At 39.3% G+C, this 21,415-nt stretch overlaps 1 protein-coding gene across 1 annotated transcript in view; it reads left to right on the forward strand.

Moving 5' to 3' along the window:
- The window catches only part of SH2D4B (SH2 domain containing 4B), a 108,042-nt gene that overhangs the window by 24,900 nt on the left and 61,727 nt on the right, over positions 1–21,415 (forward strand). The window contains exons 2-3 of the mRNA XM_037805317.1: positions 7,147–7,310; positions 8,449–8,596. Coding sequence (XP_037661245.1) covers positions 7,147–7,310; positions 8,449–8,596 — 312 coding nt within the window. The remainder of the gene's footprint in view (positions 1–7,146; positions 7,311–8,448; positions 8,597–21,415) is intronic.

Below are 21,415 nucleotides of genomic sequence, written 5' to 3' on the forward strand. Positions count from 1 at the left end.
AGCATCATGCGGTACCTTTACATCCTTGGTGATAGTGTATGGCACTTTCAACTTTACTAAACATTACTAAATATCTTCCAAGTGGTTGCATCAGGACCTTCTCCCGCCAGCAGTGAGAGTTCTTATTGCTCCATATCCTTTCCAACACTTGCCACCATCAGACCTTTTAATGCTTTCCAATCAGTAGAAGTGAAATGATAGCTCATTCTTGTTTTAATATGCTTGTCTCTGATTAGTGGTGAACCTACGTATCTTTTAGTGTGCTAGTTGACTATGTTTCCTTTCCTGTGAAATGTCTGTTCATATCAATAATCAGACAGCAATGTGTTGAGCAGCAAGCAACAGAAAACCCAACCACCAGAGACTTCAACTAGTGGTGGTGGTGGTGTTGTTTCCCTTTTGCCCAACAAACAATCTGGAAATAGGCAGTCCTGGGCTGGGGTGGGGGTCCCATGATATCATTAATGTCTCTGACTCTTCTTTCATGATTTTCAGGGTCTCCAGGTGGCTAATGTGCTGCTAGGCTTCACATCTGTGCTCCAGTCATGAAGGAGGGGGAAAGAGAAACTGAGGGGGGAGGCGGGGGAGAGGGGTACCTATATCACGACAGCCCGAAATTTCCCATAACATTTCAGTAAATTTCTGTATACGTTCATTGACACAAATCTTGTCATATTCCACCCTTTACCTGGAAGGGAGACCGAGAAAATGAATGTTTTAAAAAGGAATATTGCTGTCCTGATTAAGCTCAGAGCACTAATAGCAAGGAAACAGTGAGGGAGGAGGATAGAGGGATACCTGGGAGGTAACTAACATATTCTGCCACAGTATCTGCTGCCCATTTCTTTATAGGGTTGTTTATCATCTTCTTATTGATTTATAGGAATTCTTTGTGTATTCTAGATAAATTCTTTTCAACTGGGATTCTGTGAGAAAATTAAGCCCTGATGCCCTAGCAGAGATTCTCATAGTGTGGTCCGTGGATTCCTGGGGGTTTGTGAGACCTTTCTGGGGGTCCACAAGATCAAGACAATTTTCCCAATAATACTGAAATATTATTTGCCTTTTCCACCATGCTTACACTTGCAATAAGGATGGGCAATCAATAGTAGGTAAAACTGCTGACACCTTGGTAGTAACAGTCATTGTATTTTTCACCATCTCACACTCACGGTAAAAGTAATCTTTCACTCCTTGATGGAGCAGTACACTTATTAATTTTGTTAAATCTTGATCCTTGACTACATGTCTTTTTAATATTCTGTGTGACAAAATGGGAAGTATGCGTAAGGCATTTCTGTCGAGTACTGAAGTATGACACATGTTTTGAGGAAAAGCACTTGTAGGATTGTCTGAATTATGTGCTCAACTAGCCTCTTTATTCATGGAACACCATTTTTAATTGAATGCTGACGAACTGTTTTTTTCAGACTTGAAAATTTGAAAATGAATTTCAAAATGAATAAAGTGAATCTGTCACTTCAAGGAAAATGGATAACATTTATACCAATGATAAAATTCCAGCTTTCAAGCAAAAAGTAGAATTTTGGAAAACTTGTGAGCTTATTAGCTTCCCAATATATAAAGAATTTTCTCATGAGATTAGTGGTGATATTAGCACATTTGATTTTCTAAAAATGTGTCCAGTTTGGAAGATCTGCTTAACTCACTGAAACCAGTATTTTCCAAATGACCAATGAATTGTTGCAAAATCATGCATGGGTAAAAAAGATTCATTCAAAATACAAAAGATCATTGGATTTTTATTTTCTTTTCCTTTTAAAATTTTTAAACTTTTTAATTTTGAAGTTCCGTTAGACTTGGAGAGTTGCAGAGTAGTTCAGTGAGTTTCCCTATACCTTTCACCTAACTTTTCCTAATAGCACCATCTTACATTACCACACACTGATCAAAACTAAGAAATTAATATTACCAGTGGATTTTAATAGAATGAAGAATGAAAAATTCACTGATAAGATTTCAGATTCCAAATTGCAACTAATGTTTAAGAAACTAACACTTGTTCAAGTTTTGTTGTAGTATCAAAGAAGATTACCAATGATTATCTTAAAAGGCTATTCAGATATTCTTCTCTTTTCCAGCTACTTATTTGTGTGAAGTCAAAATTTTTTAATATACTTCAACCAAAATGACATATTGGAGCATATTGCAGAAGCAGATATGAGAATCCTGTTGCTTTCTATTAAGCCAGACATTAAATAGATTTGCAAAAATGTGAAACAAAGCCACTCTTCCCATTAAATAGTTTTTGTTTTGGCAAATATAATATTTCCAAAAAATGTTATATATTTTAATATGTAATGAGTTTCTTATTATTTTAAATGAATAAATATTTAATTTATTTTTAATTTCAAATATGTTAAATAATGATAGCTATAACCCACATAAACAAAAGTTCTTTGGATACTCAACACTTTTTAAGAACGTAAAGGTATCCCGAGACCAAATTATTTGAGATCTGCTGTCCTAAAGCATACATTGTATGAAATGAGTCAACTTTTCTACTGTGCATCTAGGCTAGTACTATCTTTGGGAGAATTGAGAAAAACCATCATTCAAATGATGTTTTGTGGGGCTTGTTTCTCACAGAAACCCAGTTGAAAAAGACTGCTTTAGATATTAATATGTTAATACATGTAAAATATGTTGAACACTGATTAGCAGATGATAAGGCCTCTGTAGATGTTAGCTTTTATCTTTCCTTTTATTATTGTCACAATCATTTGATGGTGATATGTATTCAAATATCTTCCCTCAGTTGGTGGCTCAATTTTTAATTGCCTTTATGATGTTTCTTTATGCAGAAATTTTAAACTTTAATCTGTATTCAAATTTATTAACATTTTCTTTTATAGTTTATGTTCTGTAGAAGAAATTCCTCCTTTGCCCAGATCATATAATTTGTTTTTATATATTCCTCTAAAAATTTCCAAGTATTCCTTTTCACAAGCTGATGAAATCACTCTTGCCAGTATCACCAGTGACCTCCATATTGCTGAACCCAGTGGTCAGTTCTCAGTTCTTGTTCTCATCAATCCATCAGCAACATCTGACACAAGCATCTCACCTTGCTTCCTGAAATACTTTCCCCACTTGGCCTCTCCTTTTGTTGTTTTCCTACCTCACAAGTCTCTTGCTGTGGATCTTCTTTGCTGTTCCTCCTCTTCTCCAAGTGTTGGAATGTTCTGGGACTGCATCCTTGGACTTTGTACTGGGCTCAGTAGTGTACCTCAAAAATTCACATCTGCCCAGAACCTATGAATGTGACCTTATTTAGAAATAGGCTCCTAGCAGATATAATCAAGTTAAGGTGAGGTCATGCTGGATCAACGAGGGTCCCAATCTAATTACTGGTGTCCTTATAAAAAGAGGGAAATTAGGATACAGACACATAGGGGAGAAGGCCTTGTGAAGAGACAGAATTTGGGTTGATGTCTCTACAAGCCAAGAACGCCAAGGATTGCTAACAACCACCCATAGCTAAAAGTGCCAAGGAAGCTTTCTTCCCTGGAGCCTTCAGAGGAAGCATAGCCTCAGCAACACCTTGATTTCAGGCTGCTAGCCTCCAGAGCTGTGAGAGATTACATTTCTGTTGTTTCAAGTCATCCAGTTTGTGATACTTTGTTACATCTCTAGGAAACTAAGGCAGACCGCTTCTGTTTTCTAGCTGTATTCACTCTAGCTGATCTCCTCCAGTCTCTTGGCTTTCTATACACTTTAAATATTGTCTATACACTGATGATTTCAAAAATTTATATCTTACTCCCAGCATCTCTCCTGAACTCTATTTTGTATAACTGCCTTTTGGAAGTCTTATAAGTCAAACAGAAAATTTGATTTCATCAACCTGTTTCTCCCATGTTCCCCGTCTCAGCAACATGTCCATTCACATCATCGCTCCAGCTGAAACACTGTAACTTTCCTGTTCTTCTCCTTTACCAATTTATATCCAACATTTAAGCAAATCTTGCTTTTTCTTTAAGAATATACCCTAAATCTTACCACTTAATATCTCCATCACCACTATCACCTTAGTTTTCTTTTCACCAAGAAAAGATCATCTTTCACCTGGAGTACTGCAAAGGCTAACTGGCCTCCAGGTTTCCTTGCTCCCAATCTATTTTCCACACCACAGGCAGAATGAGCATTTTGGAATGTTTGAAGGATAAGTCAGATCATGCCACTTTTTCTACTCTCTGCTTTCAGTGGTTTCCTTTCCCAGCATAAAAGCCAAAGTCTTTATAGGGCCAACAATGTCCAACATGATTGGGCCTGCAGCTGTCTCTTTAGCTCCATTCCTTCACCTTGCTCACTCTGCTTCAGACAAAGTGGCCTCCATGCTGTTCTGCACCCTGCCAAGCACGTTACCAGCACCTGGCTTCAATCAATGATCCTGTTCAGGCTCCTGTGTCACCTGGAGGACTTTTATTCTCCTTTACTTTGTAGGAGATGGAATCCAGTATGCCTGAGGCTTCAGTTTTGCCCTCCTTCCCCACCACCGTTTCACACTTCTGTTTTGAATGTGTTCCATGGAGATGTTTCTTGTATTTCTATGCATTTCTTCTTGTTATTTTGTATCTGTTACTGTTTGGAGATGAGAGGTATATTTTCACCAGGACATCAAAAAGAATATCTTTTAAAACTATAATTTTTCTTCTAACATCACTTTTTTTTTTTTAGCTGTGCTACATAGATTTTGCTACATTCCCCCCCTACATAATTTATAATTGCTATTTTGATTTTTTTTTAAGATCCAGTGGTTATTTAGGAGACATTTTCTTGATTAAGAGCAGTTAAGGGTTTTTAAAAATTACTTTAATCCATTGATTTCTAATTACTGAATTATTATTGAAGAATGTGGCCTGTAAAAATTTTCTTATAATTCCAGGATCAAAAGAGAAAAAAGTGTATTTTCAATTTTTGAGGAATAACGTTCTATAATTATCTAGTGTAATTTGTAGATTGTTATTCAAATCCTCTATATTCTTACTTTAAAAACATCTATTTGCTTCATCAAATTCTGAAATAGATATAGTAAAATCCCCCCACCATGAGTCTGTGTGTGTATATATAAATGTATATATATGTATATATATTTATATGTACATTTTCGAAGTCTCCTTGAATTGTTCGGAGTTTTTGTTTTATGCAGTTGGCTGCTATTTTGTTGGTTGTATAAAGTTTTATGACTGACATATCTTCAGGTGGGTTTTATCTTTTATTATCATATAATATTCTTCTTTGTCTTGTTTAAAGCATTTGTCCCTGAAGTTTGCTTTGTCTGACATTGCCACTTGTGCTTTCTTTTTGCTTGCCTTTGCATGGTCTATTGCTACCTAGCCCTTTATTTTCAACTTTTTTTTTTTTTTTTTTTTTTTGGCTGTTTCGTGTGTTTTCTTCAAGTAACCCATAGCTGGATTTTATTTTTTCATCAAACCTAACAGTCTCAGTTTTTCATCAGGATAATCTACTCTATTCACATTTATTGTGCTAATGAATGTACTTAGGTTTCATTGCTTCTATTGTATTTTGTGTTTATTATCTGTATTAGTTAGGGATGGCTTTGACTGGGAGTAACAGAACACATAACGAATAGTAGCTTAACTAAATAAATTTTTCATGTTTCTATTATTATATTTTATTTAATAATTACCAAACTTTTTTCCTGAAATTTTCTCAAATGACAAGAAACTGGAGTTGGGCTAGAAGAGGTGGTATTAATTTAGCTGCTCAATAAGATCATCAAGGACCCAGACCCTTTTTTCTCTCTGCTTCCCCATCCTTAGCATGTAGCTTTCATCCTCATGGTTGCAAAAGTCTTCAAGTAACCCTAGGTGTCACTTCCTCAATCCAGGTAGGAAGAAAGAGGAAGGGTAAAGTAGCAAACAGTGAAAGACTTTCTGTTAAAAAGACTTTGCCTGTTTATTGGGGAAGGAAAGCCCTGCACTGGGACTTCGGCCTGTATTTGCTTTGTCAGAAATGGGGACATCTGGTCACTCCTAGATCTATCAATTGTCAATGAGAATACTATTAAATGAAGGGTTTAGACTAATTATCATTTGTCTTTTGAGGCTGGGATAAGACTTGTTTTTCCTGAACCTTAGAGATCTCTGCTACTTCCTGGACAAATTGGGGTTCTGTGTTCAGGGAGGAAGATGGGCTGGTTCATTTTATTCATTGTAGAAGTTTTACTGGGCTTGTCATGTGAAACCTTTAAACATCCAGTCTCTTGTAATTTGGGCCCTTTAAGCAGACAGTTTTCCAATCCTGCAAGTCCCAAATTTCTGTGTTCTCTCTATTGCCTTCTACTTCTACTTGCAAAGCACTCATTCTTCCTTGAACTCATTTCTTTTTCTTAACATCTTGCCAAACACAGCCACTAGCAACCAACACACACTATTAACGTTCTATTTTCCGACCTTTTCCCTTACCATGACAAATACAGGGGCCAGGCTTTCAGTTATAGTGTCCAACAGTTTGACAAATGGTTTTCTGTTACAAAATGTGGATCTCCAGCCACCCAGCTGTGAAACATCACTCTCCACCAAATCGCTGTTTACATTTCAGTTTCAGCAGCACCCCACTTTGGGGATCAATTTCTTTGTTATCATGGTAATTAATGGAAGTTGTTGCAATAGGCAAACGGAGAAATTATTTTTAGCCCACAGAGCAGTCTGATGTGGTTTGCGCATTTTCCTGTGAGGTTCTCTCCTCAGGGGACACTCAGGATCCTTGACTGCTTCCTCTTGCAGCTGCACAGTCTCAGGGTCCTTATTTCCAGCCAGTGGCTCCTAAATGCCTTTGCCTGGGAACGACACAGTCATTTCCTCTCAAGAGTTCTGGGCTGTCACCTGCTGTCCTCTCTGCTGAAGATCTCAGGAGAGTTAAGCCTCAGTCACCGGCTCCAGCCCCAGACTTGGCTGACCTGGTGACTGTGTTGCTCTCTAGAGGAGTGGGAGGGAGAGAGGGTTGTGGACCCATCTCTCTGGAATCCTTTTTTGTAGATGACAATGCTCTGTAGTGTGGTGTGATGGTTGTGCACCATCGGCCAGCTTAGGTCATTGCTTGACTAATTAGAAATCAGACTTGTCCTTCTTTCTTCTTTGTTCCTCCTTCGGTTGTGAGGCAGCCAGCGACAAGCACATCCAGTGGCTCCTGGGGGCAGACGGCGAGGTCTGGGTCTGGGTCATGGGTGAGGGCCCTGGTGACAAGCCCTACGAGGAGATCTCCGAGGAGCTGATTGCAGAGAGGGCACGGCTGCAGGCACAGAGGGAGGCAGAGGAGCTCTGGTGAGGAGCCCCCAGGGGAGGGAGGGATGCTGGCAGGACTTGAACACAGAGCCTTGGGGTGGGTCCATGCTGAGGACAGCAGATGGTGGGTGGGAGGGAGGAGGTGCCAGGCCCCTGGCTGGCTGTTTTGAGCTCTGCTAAGATTGCATGACCAAAGCATCAGTCTTGCATCAAATGGACCTTTTAGATTCAAATCCTGGCTTGTAGTAGTTGATCTGGGGCCTCAGTATTCATGTCTGTGATGTGGGTATAATAATACCCTTCCATATAGATGTAGCTTGGAGTCGCTAAGGAAATACCTATGGCATTGTTTTTCTTTTTCCCTCACTGGGTTGTCCAGTGTGTAGTCCAGGGACAGTAGAGCAGTATGGATTCATTTTTGGGACCTTCTTGCTCCCCTTCTTATTACCCTTGTTTCACAGATTAAATAAATGGACAGTTGAGCCCCAAGTGAGGTTTGGAGTCAGGCTCCTTTTGTCAACAACTTTAAAATTTTTTTCACCAAACTTGGAAATCCATGTGAAGTTGACACCAACACTTTCTTCCCAATTTTTAATGATAGTGTTTTAATTGTAAAATTGTAAAAATGCATAAATAATACTGAGAACTATAAAAATAAATTAAAGAACACCTCAACACCCTTCACCTAAGATAACCATGGTAAACATTTAGGCAACACATGCTTTGTGAACTGCTTTATTCATATTTTAACATATTAACTACTATAGATCCACCATTGTGGGCATTATCTAAGATTCTTATATAGCATTCCATTATATGAAAAACCCAATTTATTGGTCCTACTGATAGACACTTGGGTTGTTTACCATTTTTTAATGTTATTAAAATCTTCTGATGAGCATCTCTACATACATCTTTGTAAAACTGAGCATGAAATAGGATTTCTGAGTCTTATTTTTTTGGGCTCCCAGAAAAATTCTACTGATTTACACTCCTATACATGAGATGCCTATTTCTCCAGACTTTTGTCCACACTGAATTTTGTTGACCTTAGATAATAGACCAAAAAATAATTGCTCGTTATTTTTTAAAAAAAATTTAAGCTCTGTTGTTATATGGCCTTCAATTTTTTGTTTGTTTTTCACATGAGCTTATACCTGCTGGTGCTCTCTTGAAGGAGACAGAAGGAGGCAGAGATCACTAAGAAATTTCGGGATGCTCTGGCCAATGAGAAAGCCCGGATCCTGGCTGAGAAGTGGAAAGTGGAGATGGAAGACCGCAAGGCAGCCAAAATCCTGGAGGAGCGGATCCATGAGGAATTCAAGGTGGGCCAGTGGATAGGGTACCTGTGTGCACCCACCTTCTCCAGCCTGGAGGCCATTGAGGCTGATCTCTGGCTTTGGCTGTTGGTCAGCACTGGGTGCTCCGTGAGGGGTCCTTTTAGGAGAATGGAACTCTGGCAGGTCTGAGCAGAAAGAAACTTGACACACTGTTTGGGCCATCTTGTTATCCAGATGGAGGGTTAGGTAGGGGAAGAGACCTTCTAAGGCCACATGTAGTAGTGATTAGGGACAGAGCCAGGATCAGAAGTCAGACCTTCTGCATCCCCAGTCAAAAGTTCTGAAATGAGAACAGGAGCTGGGTTTATGGTCAGGCCTGGGATACCAACCTATTGCTTATTGCTGTCTGACCTTGTTTCCCAAGGTCACTGAACTTCTCTGAGCTTTAGCTTTATTGTCTGTAATACTGGGGTCATAAAAACACCGTGTTTAAGTTTTTTGTGAGGATTCAAGCAGATGAGGTATATGTATTTTCTGGACCAATACAGGGAGTCTTTGGTAACCGTGCCACTCACTCATCCTGGGGAAGTTTGGATTGGATGGAGAAGGTAAAGGAGCTTTACGATAGCTCTGGTAGGGAGCTTAGGTTGGCTGAAAAGAATTTTTTTTCCTGGTTCCCCTTCTGAGATTAGTTTTTGCTACAGAAATAACACATTTTTTTTGGGATTAGAAAACCCAGAAAATCCAGATAAGAAAAAAGAAAAGAAAAGATAAGAAAAATCATGTCCAATCTCTACATTGTATTATTTTGTGAATTGTATATTTATGGCATTTGCTCATTTTAAATAAAAATTGTTTTCATACTGATTAGATGGTAAGGACATTGGCCTTTTTTTTTTTTTTTTTTACATTCAAAACATGAAAACATGGCATTTTTCTTTGTTTTATTTGATTATATTCACAGACACATATCATTTATACACATTACCATAAGTGGGGAATCATTTATGCATGAGTCATGGAAGTGTCAAAGGTAAAATTAGTTAATCTGATATGGAAATGCAACTTAGACTGTTACTACTCTCTCTTGGCTAGCCTATTAACTGGACTCTGATTCCAGGATCAGTTTCTCTCCAACCCTACCTCTCTAGACTCATCAGGTAAATATTTCTGAATTGCTGCTTTCATAATGGTAAGGACATTGGCCTTTTAAAATCATTTATGTTGCAATTCTTTTTCTCAGTGCTGTTATTTAAAAAAATTTGGTTATAGTACTTTGGATGTAAAGAATATTAAAATTTTTATTAGCCAAATCAAACTTTTTCTTTATTATATATGCATTTCATGCTTAGATCTATGCCACCACAAGTTTATAAACATACTATTCTACATTATTGTATATATATTTCATGATTTCATTTCTTTACAATTAATTTTCATTCATCTTGGGTTGTGGTATGATGTAGACCTCTATCATTATTTTCTTGCAAATGGTTGGCCAGTTTTTCTAACATCATTTTTCCCTCTAATAGTACTGTACGTATTCTTAATTCTTTCTTCTTCTGTGTACCTGGATCTCTTCATGGATTTTCTCTGATTATTCCTGAGTCAGACTAATTTTTTTAATTAATTTTATTTACACACACTCCTTATCCATACCAAACATATGCTCCCCTTTTTCCCAACCCTTTGTTACCGCTAATCTACTTTCTGTCTTGGTGGACTTGCTATTTCTAGTCCTTTCTTATAAGTGATATCATGCAATATTTATACTTATGTGTCTTGCTTATTTCACTGAGCATAGTGTTTCCAAGGTTCTTTCACGTTACAGCATGTCTCAGCACTTCATTCTTTCTTATGGCTGAATAATATCCCATTGTTTGTATGTACCACATTTTGTTTATCCATCGATCTGTGGATGGGCACTTGGATTCTCCGGTAGCTTGAAGCTTTTACATACCCCAGAAAAGGCCATGTTCTTTTTTTTTTTTTTTTAATTAAAAAAATTTTTTTGGCCATGTTCTTTTTTTTCCTTGTAATTTTATTGAGATATAGTCACATACCTTACAATCATCCACGATGTTCAATCAGTTGTTCACAGTGTCATCATATAGTTGTGCATTCATTACCATATTCAATTTTTGAAAATTTTCATTACTCAAAAAAAAAAAGAATAAAAATAAAAGTAAAAAAGAACACCCAAAACAACCCATCTCCCCCCACCACACACATTATTCATTTACCTTTTTGTCCCCGTTTTTCTACTCCTCTGTCCATACATTGGATAAAGGGAGGGTGAGCTACAAGGTTTTCTACAATCACAGGGTCACACCATATAAGCTTTATACTTATACACTCATCTTCAAGAAACAAGGCTACTGGGTTGCAGTTCAACAGTTTCAGGTATTTCCTTCTAGCTATCCTAATACACTAAGAACTAAAAAGGAATATCTATATAATGCATAAGAATAACCTCCAGAATGACCTCTTGACTCCATTTGAAATGTCTCATCCACTGAAACTTCATTTTGTTTCATTTTTCTTTCCCCTTTTGGTAGCCCCCAAAGCTTGTGAGTATATCATTGATTCCCCAGGTGGGGAAATTTAATATTTCCACATTTTTCCCCAGTCCCTCAAGGGGGCTTTGCAAATACTTTTTTATTCTCTGCTCAGAATACTCTGGGATGAATCTGGGCTTCACACTAACCTGTACAAACCAACCAGATCTCACTCCCTATTCAAGATTCTGTGTAATTATGGTGTTTGAGTAAACTGAACCTACAAGTTAAATTATATAGTGTGCTACAGAAAATATAGATTTTGCACCAAATAAACATCTCCTTCTTTGGCTCCAATCAGAAGCCGAAGTTTTAAAACATAGATAATATCATCCTCTACCCTTTAGTCTGACCTACCCAAGTCTCAATCCCCATCCGTTTCATTCATATCTCCAATCGAAGTTTGATCTCCTTTTCAGCCACTTTAACGATTGCTGCATGGGGCAATGCCAACACTCATAGCTGCCAAACTCTGGCTCTGAGTCCCAGGTGCCATACAGACACCCAAAGCTCCAGGGACCAACCAGGTTACATACAAACAGCTCAGCTTCTCAGAATTTAGAGATAAGTGTTACAGCTCATAAATAGATGTGACTGCTGTAAGAGTTTACAATGTAGAAACCTTTACATAAGCCTTCCCCTGATAACCCATGCTCCCAGATTCAATTCTCAGAGTTTGCACATTATTATTAGTTCATATTAATGAGGCATTATAATGTTTGTCTTTTCATTTCTGGTTTATTTCACTCAACCTACTGTCCTCATTGTCCATTCTCCTAGTTACAGACCTCACAACTTCATTCCTTCTTGCTGCTGCTCAGTATTCCAGTGTATGTACACACCACAGTTCACCATTTAGTTTATCAGTCGATGTACCCTTAGGCCACCTCCCTCCATTGCCAATAGTGAATACTGCTGCCACAAACACCATTTGTCTACTGAAGTCCCCATTCTCAGTTCCTCCAAGTATACAAATAATAGCAGGGTTGCAGGACCATATGGCAACCCCATACTTAGCTTCCTGTGGAATCACCACACTGCCCTCTAGATGGACTGCACCATTCTACTTTCCCACCGACAGTGAATAGGTACTTCCCTCTCTTCACATTTTCTCCAGCACTTATATCCCTCTGTTTAATTTTAAAACAGTTTTATTCACACATCATGCAATCTATCCTAAGTAAACTATCAGTGATTCCTGGTATAATCACATATTATGCATTTACCACCACAATCTATATGAGAACATTTCCATTTCTTCCACAATTGAAGAGGAAGAGGAGAAAAAAAAAGTGAAGAACAAAAAAAGATAGAAGAAAAAATAAAATAAAATACAATGAAAAGGCCATATAACAACAACACCAACACCAAGAATCCCAATCCACTCCCTTATGTCCCCTTCTTATAGGCATTTAGCTTTGGTATATTGCCTTTGTTACAATTAATGGAAGCATATTACAATGTTACTGTTAACTATAGACTCTAGTTTGCATTGAGTGTAGTTTCCCCCATACCATCCAGTTTTCAACACCTTGCAAGGTTGACATTCATTTGTTCTCCCTTATGTACAAACATTCTTATATTAGTACACTTAATCACCATCATTGCACTCTAGGCTTCACTAAGTTATACAGTCCCAGTCTTTATCCTCTGTCTTTCCTTCTGGTTTCATACATGCCTCTAGCTTTCCTCTTTCACCCATATTCACACTCATCTTTGTTCAGAATACTTACAATATTGTGCTACCATCACACAGTATTGTGGTATCTATTCTAGATCTATACAATCAATCCTGTTGAGCATTCTGTACTCCTTCAGCATTAGATGCCCGATCTCCACCCTCTTTCCGTCTCCTGATAACCGTTTTCTCAAGTTTAACTTTCAAGTTTCACTCATTAATGTTAGTACACATTAGTGAGACCATACAGTATTTATCCTTTTGTTTCTGGCTAATTTCACTCAATATAATGTCTACTGTCTACCATTTTGTCTTTTGGATTTTATATGTCACATCTTATTTTGTTTTTATTTTTTCTCCCTGTTTCTTTTTATACTTACTGATAGTCTTCAATTCTACACTCTTCTCTGAACTTCTCTCTCCTGTCTTTTCCTATCAGCCTATAGTGTTCCCTTTAGTATTTCTTGTAGAGTAGGTGTCCTGTTCACAAACTCTCTCAGTGTCTGTTTGAAAATATTTTAAACTCTCCTGCATTTTTGAAGGACGGTTTTCCCAAGTACAGAAATCTTGGTTGCCAGTTTTTCTCTTTCAGTGTCTTAAATTATATCATACCAATGCCTTCTCACCTCCATGGTTTCTACTGAGAAATCCACACATAGTCTTGTCAAGCTTCCCTTGTATGTGACGGATTGTTTTTTTCTTGCTGCTTTCAGAATTCTCTCTTTGTCTTTGACGTTTGATAATCTGATTATTAAGTATCTTGCAGGAGGTCTATTCAGATCTTTTCTGTTTGGGATGTGCTGTGTTTCTTGGATGTAAAATTTTATGTCCTTCATAAGAGATGGGAAATTTTCAGTGATTCTTTCCTCCATTATTATTTCTGCCCCTTTTCCCTGCTGCTTCTGGGACACCTGTGATATGTATATTCATGCGCTTCATATTGTCATTCAATTCCCTGAGACACTGCTCATATTTTAGCATTCTTTTCCCTATCTGTTCTTTTATGTGTAGGATTTCAGATGTCCTATCCTCCAGTTCATGAATCCTTTCTTCAGTCTCTTAAAATCTGCTGTTGTGTGTCTCCATTTTGTTTCTTATCTCTTCTATTGTGCCTTTCATTCCCATAATTTCTGCCATTTGTTTTTTCAAGCTTACGAATTCTTCTTTATGGCCACCCAGTGTCTTCTTTATGTACTTCATCTCTTTTGCCACATTTTACTTCAGCTCATTGATTTGATTTAGAAGATTTATTTGAACATCTTTAATTAGTTGTTTCAACTCCTGTATCTCATTTGAAGTGTAAGTTTGTTCTTTTGACTGTGTCATATCTTCATTTTTCCTAATGTGTGTCATAATTTTTTGTTGTCTAGGCATCTGATTTCCTTTATTACCCCAATCAGATTTTCCCAGATAGATAGACCCAGGTCTCAGGAGGAAGATGTAATCAGTATCAAGTTTCCCTGAAGATGAGACCAGAAGGTTGTCAGACTTTCCTGTGAGGCCTCTAGACCTTGTGCTTTTCCTATCCTGCTTAGCAGATGGCACTTATCAGCCCACAGCTTCCCACTGGTGTAAAGAGGTGCAGTGCCTTTAATTATCAGTGGACCCTTTCCTGGCCAGTGACCGAGGGTGTCAGGAGCCAAGCTTAAGCTGTTTCTGGTTTTCTTTTCCCCAGGCCCTGGGGTCTGAATTCTCTGAGGGAGGGCAGCCACTTGAGCTGGGCCCCACCCCACTTTTCTTAGGGATGATATGCCCTTTAGGGAATTATCTACTTCACTTGACTTTTTCCTTTGTCTCTCTGACTCTTAACTCCACCTGTGCCTGGGTCAATGCTGACAATTGAAAATGCCTGAGGCTTTCTCTGATGAGCTACTTTGAATGAGAGAATAAAAAAGAAAAAAGAAAGAAATCCTCTTTTCAGAGCTAGTCCCCAGCCCCCCTTTTTGGCCAGTGTACCAGAGTTGGTACCTGGTTCTGTGTGCCCCTTTTCCAGTATTCTGAGCTCAACTGTCTCCAAAAGCCTCTGTTTTTATTTTTTTATTATTTTTTTTTCTTTCAGTCCCACCTCCTTTCTGTCAAGAGAGACCTCAGGGTTCTTTTCCTGCTCATCCCAGGTTTATCTGTGCTCATAGCTTGATAGCTTGTATTCAGCATCCAAATTTATAAATTAAAACCACCATTGGAGCTTGGTTGAGTTACCTCCCTTTGCACCTGGTAGACTGCTTCTTTTTCCCACAGGGGAGTGTTCCAATTCAGCCTGTGTGCCAGTGGGGGAGGGGTGCCAGCTCCACAGTCTGGGGAACTTTACTTACAGTTCTATGCAGCAATCTCAGCTGTTCCACCCATTCCAGGTGTGTCCAGTCATGGATGTCCTCCAAACAGTTGTTCCAGATTATTTACTAGTTGTTCCTGGCTATTTAGTAGTTGCTCCAGAGGACTAACTAAATTCCTCACCTCTCTATGCTGCCATCTTGCCCCACCTTCCAAATATTGTCCCCATGTTCTTTTAATCTGTTCCTGTGGGTGAAGACTTACTGTAGATGGGACATTTTGATTAGGTTATTTCAATGGAGGAGTGACCACCTCATTCGAGGTGGGCTGTAATTCTCTTACTGGAGTCCTTTATAGTAGGATAAAACACTTACAGAAGCAAAGAGATGAAATTAAGAGAAGCTCAAAGAGAAAAGCCCTGGAGAAGCCAAAAGAGGACCCACAGAGAGCAGAGAGGAAACCAGTGAAGCCAGAAGCTGAAAGCAATGAAACCCAGGAGAGAAGGACCAGCAGACACCGGCCATGTGCCTTCCCATGTGACAAGAGGTAGCACGGATGCCAGCAGCCTGTCTTCAGGGTCCACGTAGTGCCTTGTTGATCCCTTGAGTTGGACATTTTCATGGTGTAAGAACTGTAAATTGTAAGCTAATAAATCCCCCTTGCAAAAGCCAACCCATTTCCGGCATATTGCATTCGGACAGCTTTAGCAAACAAAACAGATTGTTTCCACCCTTGGGCTATTGTGAATAAAACTGATATAAACACTAGTGTTCATGTATCTGTTTGAGACCCTGTTTTCACTTTCTTTGGGTATATACCTAAAGGTGGAATTGCCCCCGAGTCAGACTAAATTTTGTTTATTGTAATTTAAAAATAAAATTTAACATCTGCTAAGGCAGGAACTCTATCATTACTCTTCATTTCCAAATGTACTTGGCTAATCTCACCCATTTTTTTCCTGCCAGGGCAGTTTATAAATCATGCTGTTCCCTTGTACTGCTCTCCCCCTCAAAAAAGACATGCGGATTTTCATTGGAATGGCATCAGTGTTATAGTTGTGTTTGTGGAGAATGGACATTTTTACAGTGTTAAATCTTCTTCAGGAATGTGGTATGTTGTATGTTTTTCCCATTATTCAAAGCTTCTTTTTGTCTTTTGGTAAAATTTTTTTTTTAAACACTTCAGAACCCACTGTCCACCCAGTCCCAAACATTATGAGTAGCTTACATATACTTACATGTTTCTATTTTTGGACTTTGCTAAAATTTATAATTTTATTTATTTAAGTCTCCACATTTCTTTTTAAATTAAACCTAAGATTTAATGTTTTTTGTTGCTATTATGAATGAGATGGTTCCCATTATTTTAAAACTTATTTTGATTAATAGTTACATACTTATTTTGTTAATTAATCTCCTTATTTAACTTGCTTATGATTTAAAATTTTAAGGTGATTCTCCTGAGTTTTTAAGTAAAACGATGTTTACTGCTCAAACTTTTTGTTTTGAAAAAAAAATTTCAAACATACTGAAAAGTCAAAATAAAAATATAATGAACACTCATATATCTTCCACTTAAATTCACCAATTATTAACATTTTGTCACATTTGCTCTCTCTCTCCATATATTTATAAATACATACATACATGCACATATACACATACACTTTTTTTTTGTTTTGTTTTGCTAAACCATTTGAAAGGAAGTTGCAAACCTTATGACACTTCATGATGCTCTCATCCAGCGCTTAGCAAACTTTTTTTTCTAAACATGCAGACAGTAAAGATTTTAGGCTCTGAGAGCCATATGGTCTCTGTTGCAACTATGCAACTCTACCTTGTAGTACAAAAGCAGCCATAGCAAAAAGGGTGTGCTGTATTCCAGAAAGTCTTTATTTACAATAATAGATGGAAGCTGGATTTGACCCAGGAGCCTTCATTTGCTGACTCCTGCTCCAACCCCAAATCCTTCAGCATGCATCTCCTATGAACAAGGACACTTTCCTGCATAGCCACATGATCATTATTGCATCCATCTAAATGAATAATAATTCTGTAGCAATATTTAAAATCCAGTTCATATGTGAAGAGGCATTTAGTTTATATTGTTGGATTTTGCACATGACTGTTTACATCTGCTGGGGAAGAAAACCAAATCTTTGAATATATCTCAAACAGTGAGAATCACCTGTTCCAATTTCTGGTCTCTCTCTTTCCCAGCTGGAGAGGACAGTGGCTCAGTAAGGGATGCAGTTACTAGCAGAGATTTTCTGGTGGATGCCCTCCTTGAGAACCTCTGTGATAGAGGGGATGGTAAATTGTGGGGCGCTCCACACCAGGGCTCACGGAGAGGTCAGTAAGGCTAGCTGGCCAGGCCCTCGCATTCACTGAGGGACTCAAATGCAGGTTTTTGGTGCTGTTTCTAAATGAGGTTATAGTTATCACATATTTGTTTTAGCTTTAAAATCAGTTTGCTAAATGTGAATATTTAAATTTTAATACAAATACTAAATCTGATTTGGTGTGTCTTCATTTTGAGAAACCTCAGAAATGCAAGTAGCCTCATGAGGGCAGTATCTTAGTCTGCCAGAGCCACTGTGACAAATACCACATGATGAATTGGCCTAAGCAATAAGCATTTATTGTCTCATGGTTTTGAAGGGTAGAAATCCAAAAGCAAGATGTCGGCAAGGCCATGCCTTATCCCAGAGTGGGTAGCCTTCTGGTGGTGGCAGACCTCAGTCACATGGCACACTCTCTGTCCTCCCTGGCCTCTACTTCTGGCATTTACTGGTTCTAGCTTCTCTCCCTGCATCCAAATTTCCTCTGCCTCTGGTCATATGGATTAATACCCACCCTGTTTTAATTTGGCCACATCTTAACTAATAATAGCATCTTTAAAAGGTCCTATTTACAGATGGCTTCATACCACAGGAACACCGATTAAGACTTCAACATGTCCTTTGTGGGTGTATGATTCAATTCCCGAAAGGCAATTGGACACTGGATCAGATCATGGGCCCTAGACCTGGATGGTCCTGGTTTATAACTGAGATATTTTCTGCCAGAGCTGTCTGTAAATGAACCGCCCTTGTGTTGTGGTAAGCTTTTCATTGCAGGGAATATTTAAACAGAGGCTGAAATATTAGCCAAAAAGGTTTCTGTGGTTGTTTAAAGATGGCTAGCTGCAAATTCTATATCACTCTTCCCTTCAAGAGGTGGGGTCTACTTTTTCCTCCCCTTAAATCTGGGCTTTAACTTGTAGGATGCAGTAGAAATGACTCTGTGTAATTTAAGAGCTCTTCAGCTTCCACTTCTGTCCCTTTTGGAATGCTCACCTTTGGAAGCCAGGTGCCATTTAAGGAGCCCTACACACAATGAGGGTTTCAGATCACTGTGCTGTAAGGAAACCCACTCTAGCCCTGTGGAGAGAAAGGGGCTGTGTGGAGGAGCATCAAGGCACCAGACGTGTCAGTGAAAATTTCTTGGTTCTTCCAGCCTGTTATGGATAGAACCAGGTCTTCACAAAGACATGCTCAAGCTCTAAACCCTGGTGCTGTGAATGAACTCATTTGTAAATAGGGTCTCCAAAAGTCCAATTGGGTGAGATGAAGCCAACTGAATCAGGACGGGCTTTAATCCAATGTCAGGAGGAAATTTGGTCACAGTGGTGGGAGACAGGAAGAGACAGATGGAGAGAGGGATGGCCAAATGGCAGAGGCAGAGGCTGAGTTATGGATTGCCAGGAGCCACGACCAGAATGCGATGGACTTCAGAGCCAACACATTGATGCTGGGCTCCTCACCTCCCAAAATGAGAGGAAATAAATTCCTGTTGTTTAAGCTCACCGCTCTGTGGTATTTGTTACAGCAGCCCTGGCAAACTGAGACACAGCCCATTCCAGTGGATGATCCCAACCAAGGGAATGACCTCAGTTGACACCTTGTCTAGTCGTGGAGCCTCCTGGCTGAGCCCAGCCCAAATTATTAACCCACAGAATCATAAGGAAAGAAAATAGCTGTTGTTTTAAGTCACTAAATCTTTTTGTAGTTTGTTACTCAGCAACAGATAACAGAAACACCTTTCCCGATAGGATTTATGCACTGGGTTAGAGATTGGCTTAGATGATTTTTACAGTGTCTTTCAAATCCAGGATTCTAGCATTCTGTGGGTCAAGCATGTAAGATTGCACAGACAGCCTTCATTGAATTTAAGACCTTGTTTTTCTTCTGAGAACCTACTAAGTGTGAGTTATTTGGGAGTTACAAACTCCCTACTCTCAAATGGTTTACAGTGAGCTAGGGGAGAGAGGCAACTCTACCAACAACCCTCAGGCCACACCATACCCTGGGAACTACCCTGGAGGGTAAAGGAGTGTATCCAGGAGTCTGGGCATGAGCAAAGGCAGGAGATGGAAAGGATATAATGTGCAACCATGAACGTTCTGCTGGGATGAGAGAGAAAAGCATATCATGGGCACAGTTGGACATAAACCTGGAAAGGTAAGTTGTGGTCAGATCATGGAGACCTTGAATGCTAAATTAAGGAGGTGGACTGTCCTTTGTAGGCAAAGCAGAGCCTGTGAGGATATTGGTCCAAAGAGGGGTTTGGTCAGGTCCAGGTTTTATGAGGACAACTTGTGGCAATGGTGTGAGTCAAGTGATGAAAATTTGGGGCAAGGAGGCTAGTTAGGAGATTTTGCAGTGATCCACATGGAAAGTGATGAGGGCATGGACAGTCCGTGACTGTTAGCGAGGAAGGGATGGGACAAAGAAAGGGTGGTGGCCAAATCAATTTGATGTTGGGATGTGGGAAAGCAAAGAGCAAAACATTTGTGCTCCAGGCTGGGGGATGAGTAGAGGAGAACCACACTCCTGCCTTGGGGAGTTGGGGAGGAGGCCTGGACTTGGTGGCAAGAGAATCTGCTGGGTTTGGCTGTGCTGAGGCTGGTTTAACATGCAGAAGAGGGAGATGGGGTGGAGGCTGGTGGAGAGGAGAGAGCCTGGAAGAGAAAGCCTGGGTGATAGAGGTAGGTTGGCTGGGCTGGGCTCATTTTGGGCAGCCTGTGTTCTGCTAATTCTCCTGGTCATAGAAAAGATAATGAAAATTCCTTTTAGAAATTAGGAAAAAATATCCCAGAATATTTGTGTAGAATTAAATGGTGGTGTTCTGGTTTGCTAATGCTGCCATGTTGCAAAACACCAGAAATGGATTGGCTTTTATAAAGGGGGTTTATTTGGTTACAAAGTTACAGTCTTATGGCCATTAAGTGTCCAATGTAAGGGATCAACAATAGGGACCTTCAATGAAGAAAGGCCACTGGCTTCCAGGAAAACCTCTGTAAGCTGGGAAGTCATGTGGCTGGCATCTGCTGAGCCTGGGTTGAGTTCCAGCTCCTCTCTCGGTTCCTGTGCATTCTTCAAATGTTTCTCTTGGGGCATTTGTCCTCTCTTAGCTTCTCTGGAGCACAAGTCTGCTTTCAACAGTCATATTCAAACTGTCTCTCTAAGTTGCAGCTTCTCCTTCTGTCTGTGAACACTTTTATAGGACTCCAGTGATTCAATTAAGACCCACCCTGAATGGGTGGGGTAACACCTCCATGGAAATTATCCAATCAAAGATCTCGTCCACAATTCATTGAGTCACATCTCCATGGAAACAATCAAAGAATTCCAACCTAATCAACACTAATACGTCTGTCCCCACAAGATTGCATCAAAGATGATGGTGTTTTGGGGGACATAATACATCCAAACTGGCACAAGGGGAACTCAATAATAGAAGTATACAGACATCTGGAAAACTGTATTTTGAAGAAAAAAAATTCTATTGTGTTTGGTGCCAATTTACATGCATATGAGAATATTCCTTTAAAAAAAGGAGATGGGGAGGCCAGATGAAATTTGCAATTTTTTTCTGCTTCCTTAACTCATAAGATTGCTTTTTGTTGCTTCTCTCTGTGCTCAAGACCACTGAACATGGATCAGTAAGGATGTCGCTGTATCCCTCTCCTTCAGGTCCTGTGATCCTCCTTCTCCACCTCCAAGTCCCCACTCCACACCTCTCCTCCCAGTTTTCCTGGCAAGGCAGACACAGTCAATACAGTTAAGTTATTTTTCAATTTTTCTCCATTTTCTATTCAAGGCACTGTTTTTTTTCTCCTTTAAGGTTGGAACTCGTTTTGGTCACTGAGTATCTTCCTCTCAAGCTGTAGAAACTTTCTCTGCTTTACTACCAAGGAGGTTCTGAGTGGTGAGAAAATTGTCCATTTTTTAATTTTCTCTTGAAAGTTTTAAACTTTATCTGCGTGGACAAGGGTGACATCAACAAACAAGATGTGGCTGAACCCACCCCTCTC

Source organism: Choloepus didactylus, chromosome 15, assembly GCF_015220235.1.
Source record: "Choloepus didactylus isolate mChoDid1 chromosome 15, mChoDid1.pri, whole genome shotgun sequence".
Classification (NCBI taxonomy): Eukaryota; Metazoa; Chordata; class Mammalia; order Pilosa; family Megalonychidae; genus Choloepus; species Choloepus didactylus.